At 40.8% G+C, this 14401-nt stretch overlaps 1 protein-coding gene across 1 annotated transcript in view; it reads left to right on the top strand.

The window, feature by feature from the left end:
• CYP2C36 (cytochrome P450 2C36) overlaps positions 11614–14401 on the top strand; it is a 34967-nt gene continuing 32179 nt past the window's right edge. The window contains exon 1 of the mRNA XM_021074020.1: positions 11614–11885. Within this exon, the coding sequence (XP_020929679.1) occupies positions 11718–11885 (168 nt within the window). The 5' untranslated portion in view covers positions 11614–11717. The remainder of the gene's footprint in view (positions 11886–14401) is intronic.

Consider the following 14401-nt stretch of genomic DNA (forward strand, 5'->3'; position numbering starts at 1 on the left):
GGGTTTTTATCAGAAATGGGTGTTGGATTTTGTCAAAGCTTTTTTCTACATCTATTGAGAGAATCATATGTTTGTCATTCTTCTGTTCGTTCATGTGGTGTATCACGCTGATGGATTTGTGGATATTGAAGAATCCTTGCATCTCTGGGATAAATCCCACTTGATCATGATGTTCAATTTTTTTTAATGTACTGTTGGATGCAGTTTGCTAGTATTTTGTTGAGGATTTTTGCATCAATGTTCATCAGTGAAATTGGCCTGTACTTTTCTTTTTGTGTGGTACTTTTGACTGGTTTTGGTGTCAAGATGATGGTGGCCTCATAGAATGAGTTTGGGAGTGTCCCTTCTTCTGCGATTTTTTTGGAATAGTTTCATAAAGATAGGTGTGAACTCTTCTCTAAATGTTTGATAGAATTCGGCTGTGAAGCCATCTGGTCCTGGACTTTTGTTTGTTGGAAATTTTTTAAGTCACAGTTTCAATTTCAGTTCTTGTGATGGGTCCATTCATCTTTTCTATTTCATCTTGGTTTAGTCTTGGAAGATTGTACTTCTCATAGAACTTCATTTCTTCTAGGTTTTCCATTTTATTGGCATATAGTTGCATGTAGTAGTCCTTTATCATTTCGAATTTTATTCATTTGAGTCCTCTCTCTTTTTTTCTGATAAGATTGGCTAAGGGTTTATCAATTTTGTTGATCTTTTCAAAGAACCAGCTTTTCGTTTCACTAGTCTTTTCTATGGTTTTCTTTGTTTCTATTTCATTGATTTCTGCTGTGATCTTTATGATTTCTTCCCTTCTACTCACTTTAGGTCTTGTCTGTTCTCTCTCGAGCTGCTTTAGCTGTCAAGTTAGCTTGTTAATTTGAGCTTTTTCTCGTTTCCTGAGGTGGGCTTGTCTTGCTATAAGTGTTCCTCTAAGAACAGCTTTTGCTGCATCCCATAGGTTTTGAATGTCATATCTTTGTTGTCATTTGTTCCTAGGTATTTTTAAATTTCCTCTTTGATTTCTCCAGTGATCCATTGATTGTTTAGTAGCATGGTGTTTAGTCTCCACATGTTTGTGTTTTTGCAGTTTTGTTGTTATTGTTGTTGATTTCCAGTCAAGTAGAATTGTGTTTGGAAAAGTTGCTTGGTATGATTTCAGTTTTCTTAAAGTTACCGAGGCTTGATTTGTAGCCTAGGATGTGATCAATCTTACAGAATATTCCATGTGCACTTGAGAAAAATGTGTATTCTGTTGCTTTTGGATGAAATGTCCTTTAAATATCTATTAAGTCCATCTGGTCTAATGCTTCATTCAGGGCCTGTGTTTCCTTATTGATTTTCTGCCTAGATGATCTGTCAATTGCTGTAAGTGGGGTGTTAAAGTCCCCCACTATGATTATGTTATTGTCAATTTCTCCTTTTAAGGTTGTTAGCAGTTGCCTTATATATTGTGGTGAACCTATGTTGGGTGCGTATATATTTAAAATGGTTATATCTTCTTCTTGGATTGATCATTTGATCATTATTCAGTGACCTTCCTTGTCTCTTAAAATATTCTTCATTTTAAAATCTATTTTTGTCTGATAGGAGTATGGCTACTCCAGCTTTCTTTTGATTCCCCTTTGTATGGAATATTTTCTTCTATCCTCTCACTTTCAATTTGTATGTGTCCCTAGAAGTGAAGTGGGTATCTTGAAGACAGCATATGTATGGGTCTTGTTTTTGTATCCTTTCAGCCAGTCTACGTCTTTTGGTTGGGGTGTTTAGTCCATTAACACTTAAGGTAATTTTTGATATGTATATTCTTATCGCCATTTTATTAATTGCTTTGGGTTTGTTTTTGTTGCTCTTTTTTCTTCCATTTTTCTCTTGTTCTCTCCTCTTGTGGTCTGAGGACTATCTTTAGTGTTGTATTTGAGTTGATTTTTCTTATTGGTTTGTGTATCAATTGCAGATTTTTGGTTTGCAGTTTCTTCAAAGTTTTGATATGAGACTATGTATATATGGGATTGTTTTAAGTTGTTGGTCTCTTATTTGCAAGTGAATCTCCAGTGTCCTGCATTTGTACCCTCCCCTTCTCAAGATTTCTGATTTTGGTGGCATAATTGTGTGTGGATCATTTCATCTCTTTACTGTATATATATCTTTACTGGTGAGCTTTGTCATTTGTGGTATTTTTGTTTCTTGTTGTGGCCTTTTCTTTTCTACCTAGAGAAGTTCCTTTAGTATTTGTTGTGAAGCTGTTGCTGAATGCTCTTAGCTTTTGCTTATCTGAGAAGCTTTTGATTTCTCCTTCAAATCTGAATGAGAGCCTAGCTGGTTAAAGTCTTATGGTTGGGGTTTTTTTCCTTTCTCCACATTAAGTATGTCATGCCACTTCCTTCTGGCCTGCACAGTATCTGCTGAAAATTCTGCCAATAACCTTATTGGGGTTCCCTCATATTGTTTTGTTTTATTTCCCTAGCTGCTTTCAAGTTTTTCTCTTTGTCTTTAATTTTGGTTAGGTTGATTAATATGTGTCTTGGGGTGTTCGTCCTTGGGTTTATTTTATATGGTAGTTGGTGCACTTCCTGTATTTGAGTGAGTGGTTCCTTTCCCATGTTAGGAAAGTTTTTGACTATTTTCTCTTAGAATATTTTTTCTATCCCCATCTCTCTCTTCTTCTGGCACCCCTATAATACAGATGTTGGTGTGTTTAATGTTGTCCCAGAGTTCTCTGAGACTCTCTTCACTTGTTGTCAATCTGTTTTCTCATTTCTGTTCCACATCCGTGATTTCCACTAATCTGTCCTCCATCTCGCTTACTCATTCTTCTGTCTCCTGTATTCTGCTGTTGGCTGTTTCTAATTAATTTTTTATTTCAGTTATTGTATTTTGCATCTCTTCTTGCTTAAGTTTTATATCTCGTATCTCTTTGCTCAGTGTTTCCTGTAAATTATCCATCTTTGCCTCCAGCTTATTTCCGATGTCTTGCATCATCTTTGGCATCCAACGGTCTAAAGTCCTCTTCCTGGAGGCCAAGAAGGCCATGAATCTCCTGATCACTTAGCTGCTGTTCTGGGGTTTTTTCTTTCTCCCTTCTCTGAGTTATAGTTGTCTGTCTGTTCATTGTTATAGGTTTTTGGTGTGGTGCCCTTTTTACAGAGAATAGAGTTGTAGCCTCTCTTAACTTCTGGTGTCTGCCCTCCTTGTGGCTGAAGTTGGTATGGGGACTTCCTGTAGGCTTCCTGATGGGAAGGACTGATTGCCTGCCCACTGGTAGGTGGAGCTTATTCCTATCCCTCTGGTGGGTGGGGCCTTGTCTCTGGGTAAGAATAGAGGGGGCTGTGTGCCTGTGAGGTCTTTAAGCAGCCTCTTTACTGAAAGGCGGGGATTGTTGTTTGGCCTGGGGCTTCTCAGTGCTGATGGGTGGGGCCAAAATGGCCACCTCCAGAGAAATGCAAGCAGATGAATATTCCCCAGGGCTTTGCTTCCAATGCCATTCCCCCACAACAAGCCACCTTCACCCCCTGTTTTCCCAGGAGGTCTTCCAAGAATTGCAGTCAGGTCTGACCCAGATAGGGAGTCTTTGCTTTGCCCTGGGTCTCTGCACATGTGAAAGTCTGTGTGTGCCTTTTAAGAATGGGCTCTCTGTTTCCCCCACTCCTGTGGAGCTCCTTCCCACAAGCCCCACTGGTCTTCAATGCCAGATGCCCCAGGGGCTCTTTCTCCCAATGCCAGATCCCCAGGCATGGAGACTTGACATGGAGATCAGAACTCTCACTCCTGTAGGTGAGTTTCTGTGATACAGTTACTTTTTTGCAGTCTGTGGGGCTCTCCATTCAGGAGGTATGGGGTTGTTTATCTCATGTAATCACCCCTCCTACCTCTTGATGTGGCCTCCTCTTTGTCTTCCTGGAGTAGGGAATCATTTTGAAAGTTTCTGGTCCATTTGGTCGAAGATTGCTCAGCATTTGGTTGTAATTTTGTTGTTTTTAGGAGAGAAGTTGAGCTCCAGTCCTTCTATTCTGCCACCTTAACCCTGTATCTCTCTGGAAATTATGTAACAGCTAATCTTAGCTTACCTAACCAGCCTGCCTTGCCCATCCCATCATTTCATCTACTAAAACCACAGTGAATGCTTTTGCCCATGCTCTCCCCTCATGCCAGCTCTGCCCCCTGACCACCCTGGGGGCATCTTCATGTGGCTCTGCCTGGTGTGTCCTGATTCTAGGGAGCTGTGAGCAACATCTTCTTTCACTTCAGGCCTTTTTCTATCTCTGTGTCTTACCAAATCCGATTAAAAGAAATCCTGTGTACATGTTAATGTAAGTAGATTTTACAACCAAATGCAGATTTTTCTACACATAAATTCATATCTGTAGTGAAGATGGAAATTCTTACCTCCTCCTTTTCAATATTCTTGTCTGTTTTCTCTCTCTGTCTCTCTCTCTGACATATTTCACTTACTAAATCTGTTACCTAATGTTGAGTAGAAGTGATGAGAGCTTGCCTTGTTCTCCCTAGTGTGGGAGAACAGTTCCATGTTTCACCAGTAAAGATAGTGCTAGCTCTAGACTCCTCACAGATGTGCTTTATCAATAGAGGAAATGTTCCCTCTATTCTAGTTTGCTGTGTTGTTTTTACATAATGAATGGGTAATGATTTTCTTCCAAATTTCCCCAAATCTACTGAGGTGACTTTGTCTTTTTTTTCCTTAGTTAACAACAGTGGACTTAAAATTTGTATTTTTACAAGTTTACTTTCATTTCTGTTCATAAAGGCCACTTGGTGGTGATATTATGCTTGGTGCTGGATCAATATATTTTAAGACAATGTGAGCATGATCCTGAACATATTGTGGCATAATTCTATTTCTGAGTGATATCTTTCCCACATTTGGTGTCAGGATAATAATTGGTTTCTGCAGGACATAAGGAAGGGTTCTTTCTTCCTCTAACTTTCTGAACGAGTTTGGTGTTGGCTCCTTCAATTTGAGAGAAGTTATGTGGAAAGCCATCTGAACTCAAAGTTGACTTTGTGTGGTCAATTCTGATTATCAAATCAATTTATTTGACAAACATGACTTCTTAGATTTTCTGTCTGATCCTCTGTCATTTGTGTGAAGTTTGATAGTTAGTGCATTTTGTAGCCTAACCTCAGATGAAAAGCTCTTCCTTTAGTGATCTCACCCTTCCAGTTGCTTTTTCTCAAGTAAGCTCTTCTAGGATCTATTGGATTTGGTTGGGGGGCTTGCCAATGTGTTCTGTGAATTGTTTTCTTATGAAAAAATTGCTCAGACTTGAGAGTTGTTCTCTGTGAGAAGGTGAGATGAGATTAGCTTGTCCACCATTAGTAGAAGGTGAAACTCTCCCCTCACATCACTGAACAGAAATGAAAGGGGCCCTCCTGCTTCAGGATGAGTAATGGGAACAGGTTTGGGCAATAGTTTTATCCTGATTTGAAGACACTACTCATATTGGAAGCTTCCCAGGATGACTGGTGGGAAGTTCCTAATGGTGGATCCAGGTAGCAATTGGGAACCTGAGACTTAGTGGTGGTCAGACCATATGCAGTTTCTCTTGGCTGACACTAAGGATCTGTAACACAGCTCCCTTGATGACTCTGGAAGCTGCTTTTCCATGACTGTGTTTCTGGATGGGACTCAGGATCAGCACAGTGTGGTCTATTGCTTGTAGGGTGGAACTGGCCTGGACCTAAGACTCAAGACACTTTGCCTAAATACTTGAGACTGCAGTTGTCTCTCTGCTCCTAAAGCCTTCCACATGCCAGTCCTGGGGATATGCCTGACTCTGTGTCCACCTTGCTACTGAGCAGAGCTGCCTCCAGTCCTTGTCCTCCAGTCCCAAGGCCCCATACCCAAGATCTTGGGGCAAGATACCACTGAGGACATGAACATATGAAGCCTAAATACACCAGTTTGAAGAGGGGGTGATACTGGGATAGGTCCATCTTTCTGATAAAGATTTGCAGGGTCACAGTGGCCACCAGGTCTCCTGATGAGTTAGTGCAGAGGCAAGCAGCAATAGCCTGAGGCTGCCTCCCTCTTCTTTGAGCATCGACACTCACACTTAGCATTACAATTACACTGAGCATTTATAATTAGTAGAGCCCCTTCCAGAGATGCACACAACAGAGGTCACTAGACAGGGATGGGCCCAGTCTCACTCAACTCCCCGTTCATAGATGGCCCTCTCCACTCAATCATCACACATTAGCCATTAAAAATTCAACTACAGGAGTTCCTTTGAGGTGCAGTGAGTTAAGGATCTGGCATTGTTACTGCAGTGGCTCAAGTCACTGCTGTGTTGCTGGTTGGATCTCTCTCCCCGGACCTTCCACATGCTGTGAATACAGCCAAAAAAACTCCCCCAAACAAAAACACTCATCTCTGTTGGAGCCAACAGCAATTAAAAAAAATAACAAACTTAAAAATATTCAACTCTAATTTATTGAGACCTTGAAATAATTTCCATCTCTCATAACACTGATGGATAAAACATTAACAGAGAAAAGTATTTTTAATTTCAAGCTTTTTGGTGGCTCACACTGCTCACAGTATTGTATTGTTTAAAGGAAAATAAACTGTCTCATCAAAGCAATATCTACTGCTTCTAATTCCTAGACATATAATGTAAGTGGAATGACTTAAATGGAATCAATTCTGAAATATTAGTGTCATGATGAAAGAAAGTAAAACTCTTTGCCAAAAATGAGCTTTGTATTCTAAAAGCAATACACATAGAGTTCCACAGTATTTTGAGGAAATAAGAAACTCAGTGCCAAAACGTTTTCCAGTGTATTAGGGATTTTACAGCTAGTATCACAAGTAACACACTTCAATTTTCAGAATGGAGGTGTCTAAGGAAAAAAGCCAGGCCATGATGGACAAAAAGATGGACAAACACCCCTTGGTGGGATCTGATCCAGAGGGATGTATGCACACAGGCTTCCTGGAATGGTGGGGAATATCCTCCTGCCAGGAGCTGCACCCTTAGACTCCCAGGGACATGGGTAGGGGAGGAGAGCCACAGGGGGAGGTCCGTCTGGCACTCAAGGGTCTGAGGAGTGGGAAGCCCATGCACAGAGACTGGGGAGCAAATGGTCCCTGCCAAATGCTCCTTGGGGAGCATCAGATGTCTGAGGAACCACTTCTAGAAGCTCAAGTTTAATCACAGGGTTTCTCTTTGTCTCAGAGCCACATCCTCTTCTCTGTAGATGATGAACTTCTTTTCACTTCCCTCCCAAACTCTCAGGAAGTTTCAGTTCCAGGGATATATATATTCTGCCTCTGGGAAGAAGAAAGTTTTCTTGCCCGCTTTATTTGAAGATATTTGAATTGTTTTCAGTAGGTCCTGAGCTCATTTCTTTCATGGTTCATCAGGTCATATGCTTCAGAACTTCTCATCTCTTGCTGCCAAGTCATGATCCTCCATGACAAATAATTCTGAGACATTCTTCTTGTTTCTGTTGCTAAAGCTCAACAACGCAGTCATTTCACTTCCTACCTTCTCAGGATGTTGATATGACCATTTGATTGAGGCTTCTTCAGTCTGGACATCTTTCTGATGACCCGTCTGGTGGCTTTTTCATCTCTGCTTTAGCTGTGTTTGTGTAGCATGTGTTCTTACTACTCTGAGTGCTTGAATTCGCATTTGACTTTGGAGCATCCCTCTAGGTCCTCCTGGATCCTTCTGCTGGGTGGTCAGCATTCTCCCAGTCCTCTGATTCCAGGTTATCACCTGTGTCCACTTCCTCCAGCATCCCGCAGAGACATGACTAGACTCTACACTCGGGCCCTAGAGCTCACAGGGAATGCCCTAAGCCTTTTCTCAATCACCACAGTAGTTTTTACTGTGGTTTAGTTTCTTCCACATTCTTGATAGGATGGGTTTCATCACCCAAAGGCTGGACATTTTTTTTAGGAGCATAGATGAACTGCTCCTGGCCTGAATACTGAGGGGTTTCTTTCCCGCCATGTATTACCATGGTGCTTATGATCTTCCGCACCATATGGCTGAACATATCCAGGACACCAGACACTTCTGCCTTTGTATCTTCTTCCCTCATAGGACAAAACTGGACAAGAGAGCTACATTTTGCTACAGCTCTGGCTAAACTGCTACTGGCAGATTCCTTGTCTCCTTGTAGAGGAAGACTCTCTTTGACTGCCTGAAAAATTCTGCCTAAAATTAAGTGAGCTATGAACATCTGAACAATCACAACACACTCTACCAACTCCCATTGATATCTAGGGATAGCTAGACCAGATGTCTCACTGTCATTGGGTTCTTCCAGGAAACTCTTCAGAACCTGGAGCAGTGGCTATAAGTATTCATCTTTGCCCCGACATCCTTCCTCTATAGTGTCCTTTCTTACAGGAGATGGGCAGTGGCCGCTTACCTTGACCAGGTGGACCACACCACACTGTGGGGAAATTGAGCTAGGTTCTGCCCAGCATCACTCCTGTGGCGGATAACTGGGGCAGACCGTGCATGCAGAGGCTAGAGAGAGCAACACCAAAGCAATAAAAAACTCACACACCATGAGTTGGCATTTTCTTTCCTCTACTTCAACTCCTTTTGCTGTGGCCCCAGAAAGCCCATCCAGTCCTCTAGGCATTCTGTACTCTCAGCCTGGAATGGGCTCCCCCCCAGCTGCCCATGTGGGTTCATGCCCCTTCCTTTAACAAGTATACTCAACTACTTGAGAACAACTACTTGAAAAATGGGCGAAAGACTTGAATAGACATTGCTCCAAAGAATATATACAGATGACCAGCAAGCACATGAAAAAGTGGTCAACATCACTGATTATTAGAGAAATGCAAATCAAAACTACCACATGATTCCACCTCACACCCGTCAGAATGGCCAACATTAATCAGTCCACAAATAACAAAGGCTGGAGGGAGTATGGAGAAAAGGGAGCCCTCCTTCACTGTTGGTGGGAATGCAAGCTGGTACAACCACTATGGAAACCATATGAAGGTACCTTAGAAAACTATACATAGAAGTACTATACAACGCAGTAATACCACTCTTGGGCATATATCTGGACAAAATCTTCCTTGAAAAAGACACCTGAACCTTCATTTCATTGCAGCACTATTCACAATAGCCAAGACATGGAAACAATCCAAATATCCATTGACAGATGACTAGATTAGGAAGATGAGAATACTACTCAGCCATAAAAAAGAACAAAATAATGCCATTTGCAGCAACATGGATGGAACTAGAGACTCTCATCCTGAGTGAAGTAAGTCAGAACGAGAAAGACAAATACCATATGATATCACTTATATCTGGAATCTAGTATAGGGCACAAATGAACCTTTCCACAGGAAAAAAACTCATGGACTAGGAGAACAGACTTGTGGTTGCCAAGGGGGAGGGGGCGGGATGGATAGGGAACTTGGGGTCAACTGATACAGATTATTGCCTTGGGAATGGATAAGCAATGAGGTCCTGTTGTGTAGCACTGGGAACTCTGTCTAGTCACTTATGATGGGGCATGATAATGTGAGAAAAAAAATCTATACATGTGTGTGTAACTGGGTCACCGTACTATACAGTAGAAACTTGACAGAACAGTGTAAACAAGCTATAATTTTAAAAAAGTCATTATATAAAAAGAAATCAAAACAAAAAAACACCTTCCTGGAAAAGTACATGCTCCTGTACTAGTTACCATAATAAAAGAGAAACGGAAAAAAAAAAAAAAAGGAGTTCCCGTCGTGGTGCAGTGGTTAATGAATCCGACTAGGAATCATGAGGTTGTGGGTTCGGTCCCTGCCCTTTCTCAGTGGGTTAACGATCCGGCGTTGCCGTGAGCTGTGGTGTAGGTTGCAGACGCGGCTCGGATCCTGCGTTGCTGTGGCTCTGGCGTAGGCTGGTGGCTACAGCTCCGATTGAACCTCCATATGCCGCGGGAGCAGCCCAAGAAATGGCAACAACAACAACAACAACAAAAAGACAAAAGACAAAAGACAAAAAAAAAAAAAAAAAAAAAAAGAGAAACGGACTCACAGATATATAGAACTAGTGGTGGGAGATTAAGAGGTACAAACTGTTATGTATAGAATAAGCTACAAGGATATACTGTACAACATAGGCAATATAGCCAATATTTTATGATAACTGTAAATGGTGTATAACCTTTAAAAATTGTGAATCACCATAATGTACATTTGTAACTTATATAACACTGTTCATCAACAGAAAAACCAAATATGATAATATCTTTACAGAAGATGTCTTTGTACAAGATTACTATTAGTGATCTAGTAATGTATCAGTGGCATTCCAGTGACATTTAGGTCCTTATGACCACTAAATGTTGTTTCCTTTCTTTTTAATAATTGTGCCCACAGCATGTGGAAGTTTTCATGCCAGGGATCAAACCCGCACCACAGCAATGACCCACACGGGAGAAGCGACAATGCCGGATCCTCAACCCCTAGACCACCAGGGAACTCCTAAATGTTGTTTTCTGTTCAGGTTTCCAGGTTGTGATGGTTCTAGTCTATGAGTCTGTTGAATGAAGTCCCTGCCTCCCATGCTCCACTGAATCCACACCTGCTCTTCTGTCTGAAATCTCCCCTCTTCCTGGGCCTCCTTCATTCCATTATTTCTGAGATGACAGGTCAAAGAAAGCAACAGAAACAGCAGGATCTGGAAATAGCTGGGAACTGGGGGAAGTGGTGTTCTCAAGCCCTTCCCCCTACATTCTCTGAGATGGGCTCTTCACATTGTTACCTGAGCAAGTTTCACCTCTTTTATGTCTTCTCCTGAGAATCCATGACTCTTTCAGCCGTGGAGTCAAGTAAGGAGCATCTATTTAGTGTGAACCTTGTTATTCTGTGGACATTCAGCAGGGTGTGTATTCAGAGAAGCTAATATTTGGGGGAGGTGGTTTTGTTTTCCTATAAATTGATCTTGAGACAGCAGTGGTGTGAGCCATGGTAGACCACAATGGACCTTAGAAGATACTAGTTCAAATCTCTATTTTGTCACTTATGAGCTATATGACACTGGACACATCTCCTGTTCTTTCTGAATTTCCCTATATGAAAGGTAAAAATTAAAAATTTCTTCCACCTTTTTTACTTGAGGGGAGGAGGATAGTTTAAGGTTAGAAATGAGTATCAATTTAGTTTATTACTTGATACATGTTTGAATTTTCAAGATGTATCAATTGTATTACCTAGTTTATGTTTAGGAAGCTATAATGTTAGTATATTATGGTATGTTATTTCAAAAGGCTTATTTTCAAGGACAAAGTATATTAATGTTTGGTAAAGAATTAAAGAATAAGCTTTTTTTTACATTTTTTTAGTTATTTCCTTAATATATTTTTTCTACTGTATAGCATTTTTTAATATAGAAGGATTGCTGTCAAAATCAAATTCTAAACTGGTTGTTAATCTGAGTGTCTAGAATGTTGAGCAATTTATTTCACTCATTTTCAGTCACCTGTGGTGTTTACCTGGGCTTCCCCCCAGACCTGCTAAAACAGAATGTTTTGGGCGTGGCACTGGAACAAGGGTGAGAGCTAAGAACACCATGTTTTAATATTTATCAAGGGGCCAAAGTCCCTTCAAAGACATTAAAGTAGACTTGGCTCATTATTCACTTTATGAGTCAAAGAGTGACAAGTAATTAGCAGGGACTGTTATAAAAGCTTTAGATTTCAGGCTCACAGTTGTCTAACTAAGAAGACAAGGCATCATGGGTCTAGTTGTGGTCCTGGTGCTTGGTCTCTCCTGTCTGCTTCTCCTCTCACTCTGGAAACAGAGCTCTGGGAAGGGGAAGCTCCCACCTGGGCCCACTCCTCTCCCAATTCTTGGAAATATCCTGCAGCTAGATATTAAGGACATCAGCAAATCCTTAAGCAATGTAAGTATGTTTTACAACCCTTTGGATTGCAAAGCGTAAGTTAACAACTATTTTTAAAAAATATATTTATTAAAATATATTTAAAAGGTTATATTAAAATATGTCTTCATTTTTTTCTCTTTTTAGGGCTGTACCTGTGATACATGGAGGTTCTCAGGCTAGGGGTTTAATCAGAGCTATAGCTGCTGGGCCACACCACAGCCACAGAAATTCCAGATCCAAGCCACATCTTTGACCCACACCACATCTCATGGCAATGCTGGTTCCTTTACCCACTGAGCGAGGCCAGAGATCAAACCCATGAGCCCATGGATCGTACTCGGATTGGATTGGTTTCCACTGTGCCACTATGGGAACTCCCAAAATATGTCATTTTAAAACAATACTTCCTGTTGCAGACTTTTTTTTTTTTGTCTTTACCTATGGCACGTGGAAGTTCCCATGCTAGGAGTTGAATAGGAACTGCAGCTGCCAGTGTACACCACTGCCACAGCTACATGAAATCTCAGCCATGTCTGCAAATTACACAATAGCTCACAGAAACACCAGGAGTCATAACCCACTGAGTGAGGCCAGGGATTGAACCAGCATTCTCATGGACATTTGTTGGGTTTGTAACCCCCTGAGCCACAATGGGAACTACAGGTCATTGTATGGTAGAATCAAAATTATAATGTGATAAAAGACAGGTGTTCCTTCCCTTCTTTCTTTCATCACCATTGGCTGAAGGTAAATGGCAAGGGAAGTGTTTTGTGATTAGAGATTTCATTCAAGAAGTCAGCTACCCTATAAACTGTGTGTTTTGTTCCAAACAGACATGAAAACTGGACTCCTGTGAGGAATTATTTTATGCCTGATGTTAAGGAAATAGTGTGGGATCAGGACAAGTATGAGCGAAGGAAAGAAAAAAGTAATTAGACACGGCTAGCTGGATGGTAACAAAATCCTTTTGGATTCTGCACAAAGCTACTGTGTGTGACCAAGAATGCAAGAAATTGTTCTTCCATGAGATGCTGCGTGACCTGGCACTGCCTCTGTGATGCTTGCATTATGTTTTAGCAATACCAGTGGATCTCAAACTGGACAGGGCATTTGAGTCATCTGCGGTGGTTTTTAAAAATATAGATTTCTATCTCTAATCATTCCTGAGTCAGAATCCCTGTGGGATGAGATTTTGAGTGGTCCTGAAACAGTCAGTATCCAAGGTAGTCATGGGAACAGATAAATTGCTCAAGCATCAGAGGTCAAGGACACAGTGTTGAAACTTGGTTCTTCTATTTATTACCTGTGAGACACTGGAAATAAATAGGAAATTCTTTGAACCTCAATCTCTTTACCCATAAGCCAGAGTAAAGAAACTTAGCTCAAAGTAGTGATATGATGATTAGTAATAATCTGAGTACCAATTGCCCAGGCCATGGCCTGGGACCTCAGAGGTTATTACTAATCACCATCATATGTATCTTTTAAAAATCTTTTATTGAAGTATAGTTGATTTACAATATTGCCTTAATTTCAGGTGCACAGCATAGTGATTCAGTTATTTCCAGAGCAGATTATAGTCCATTATAGATTATTACAAGGTATTTTTTAAATAAAAACAGGGTGAAGGCTTATTATTTAAAGACAAATATCTGTATACACACACATACTCCTAAAGGCATTCAGGGGGTTGAGAGAAAGGTTTAGAAGATATAGATATTTTACTAAAATTCCACAGGTATTCTTAATTCAAATTACAAGTTGTAAGATAAATTATATATTGAAGATAGCCAAAAATTTAAAGTAATGACATGTATGAAGTGTATTGGCAGGAAAAATATGGCTGTGTCTTTTATATTTAGCTACTGGCACCTATTTACTATGAAACAATAGATTCAGCACCTGATCTCAGCATATACAGATTCAGGAGTTTCTGTCATAGCTCAGTGGTTAATAAACCTGACTAGCATCCATGAGAATGAAGGTTTGATCCCTGACCTCGCTCAGTGGATTAAGGATCTGGCATTGCCATGAGCTATGGTGTAAGTTGTAGACATAGCTCAGATCTGGCATTGCTGGGGCTGTGGTGTAGGCCAGTGGCTAAGGCTCCAATTTGACTCCTAGCCTGGGAACCTGCCACCAGTGTGGCTCTAAAAGGCAAAAAGATTAAAAAAAAAAAAAAACTCCAAAAGATAAACAGATTCATTCTGATCTATTATGGTGTTGCTTTGAATCTATTAGCTGTACCATCTTCAGAGAATACACTTTTTCTGGAGTTCCTGCTGTGGCATAGTGGGTTAAGAACCCAATGGCAGCAACTCAGGTCACTGCAGATGCTTGGGTTTGACTCCTGGCCTGGTGCAGGGGGTTAAGGATCCACGGCTGAGGCATAGGTAGCAGCCATGGCTTGGATTCATTCCCTGGCCTGGGAACTTCCATTTACTGCAGATATGGCCATAAAGTTAAACAAACTAAAGAATATGTGCTTCCAAGTGTTTGTTAGCACACTTCAAAATCACTCTGCCATCATCAAA

Source organism: Sus scrofa, chromosome 14, assembly GCF_000003025.6.
Source record: "Sus scrofa isolate TJ Tabasco breed Duroc chromosome 14, Sscrofa11.1, whole genome shotgun sequence".
Classification (NCBI taxonomy): domain Eukaryota; kingdom Metazoa; phylum Chordata; class Mammalia; order Artiodactyla; family Suidae; genus Sus; species Sus scrofa.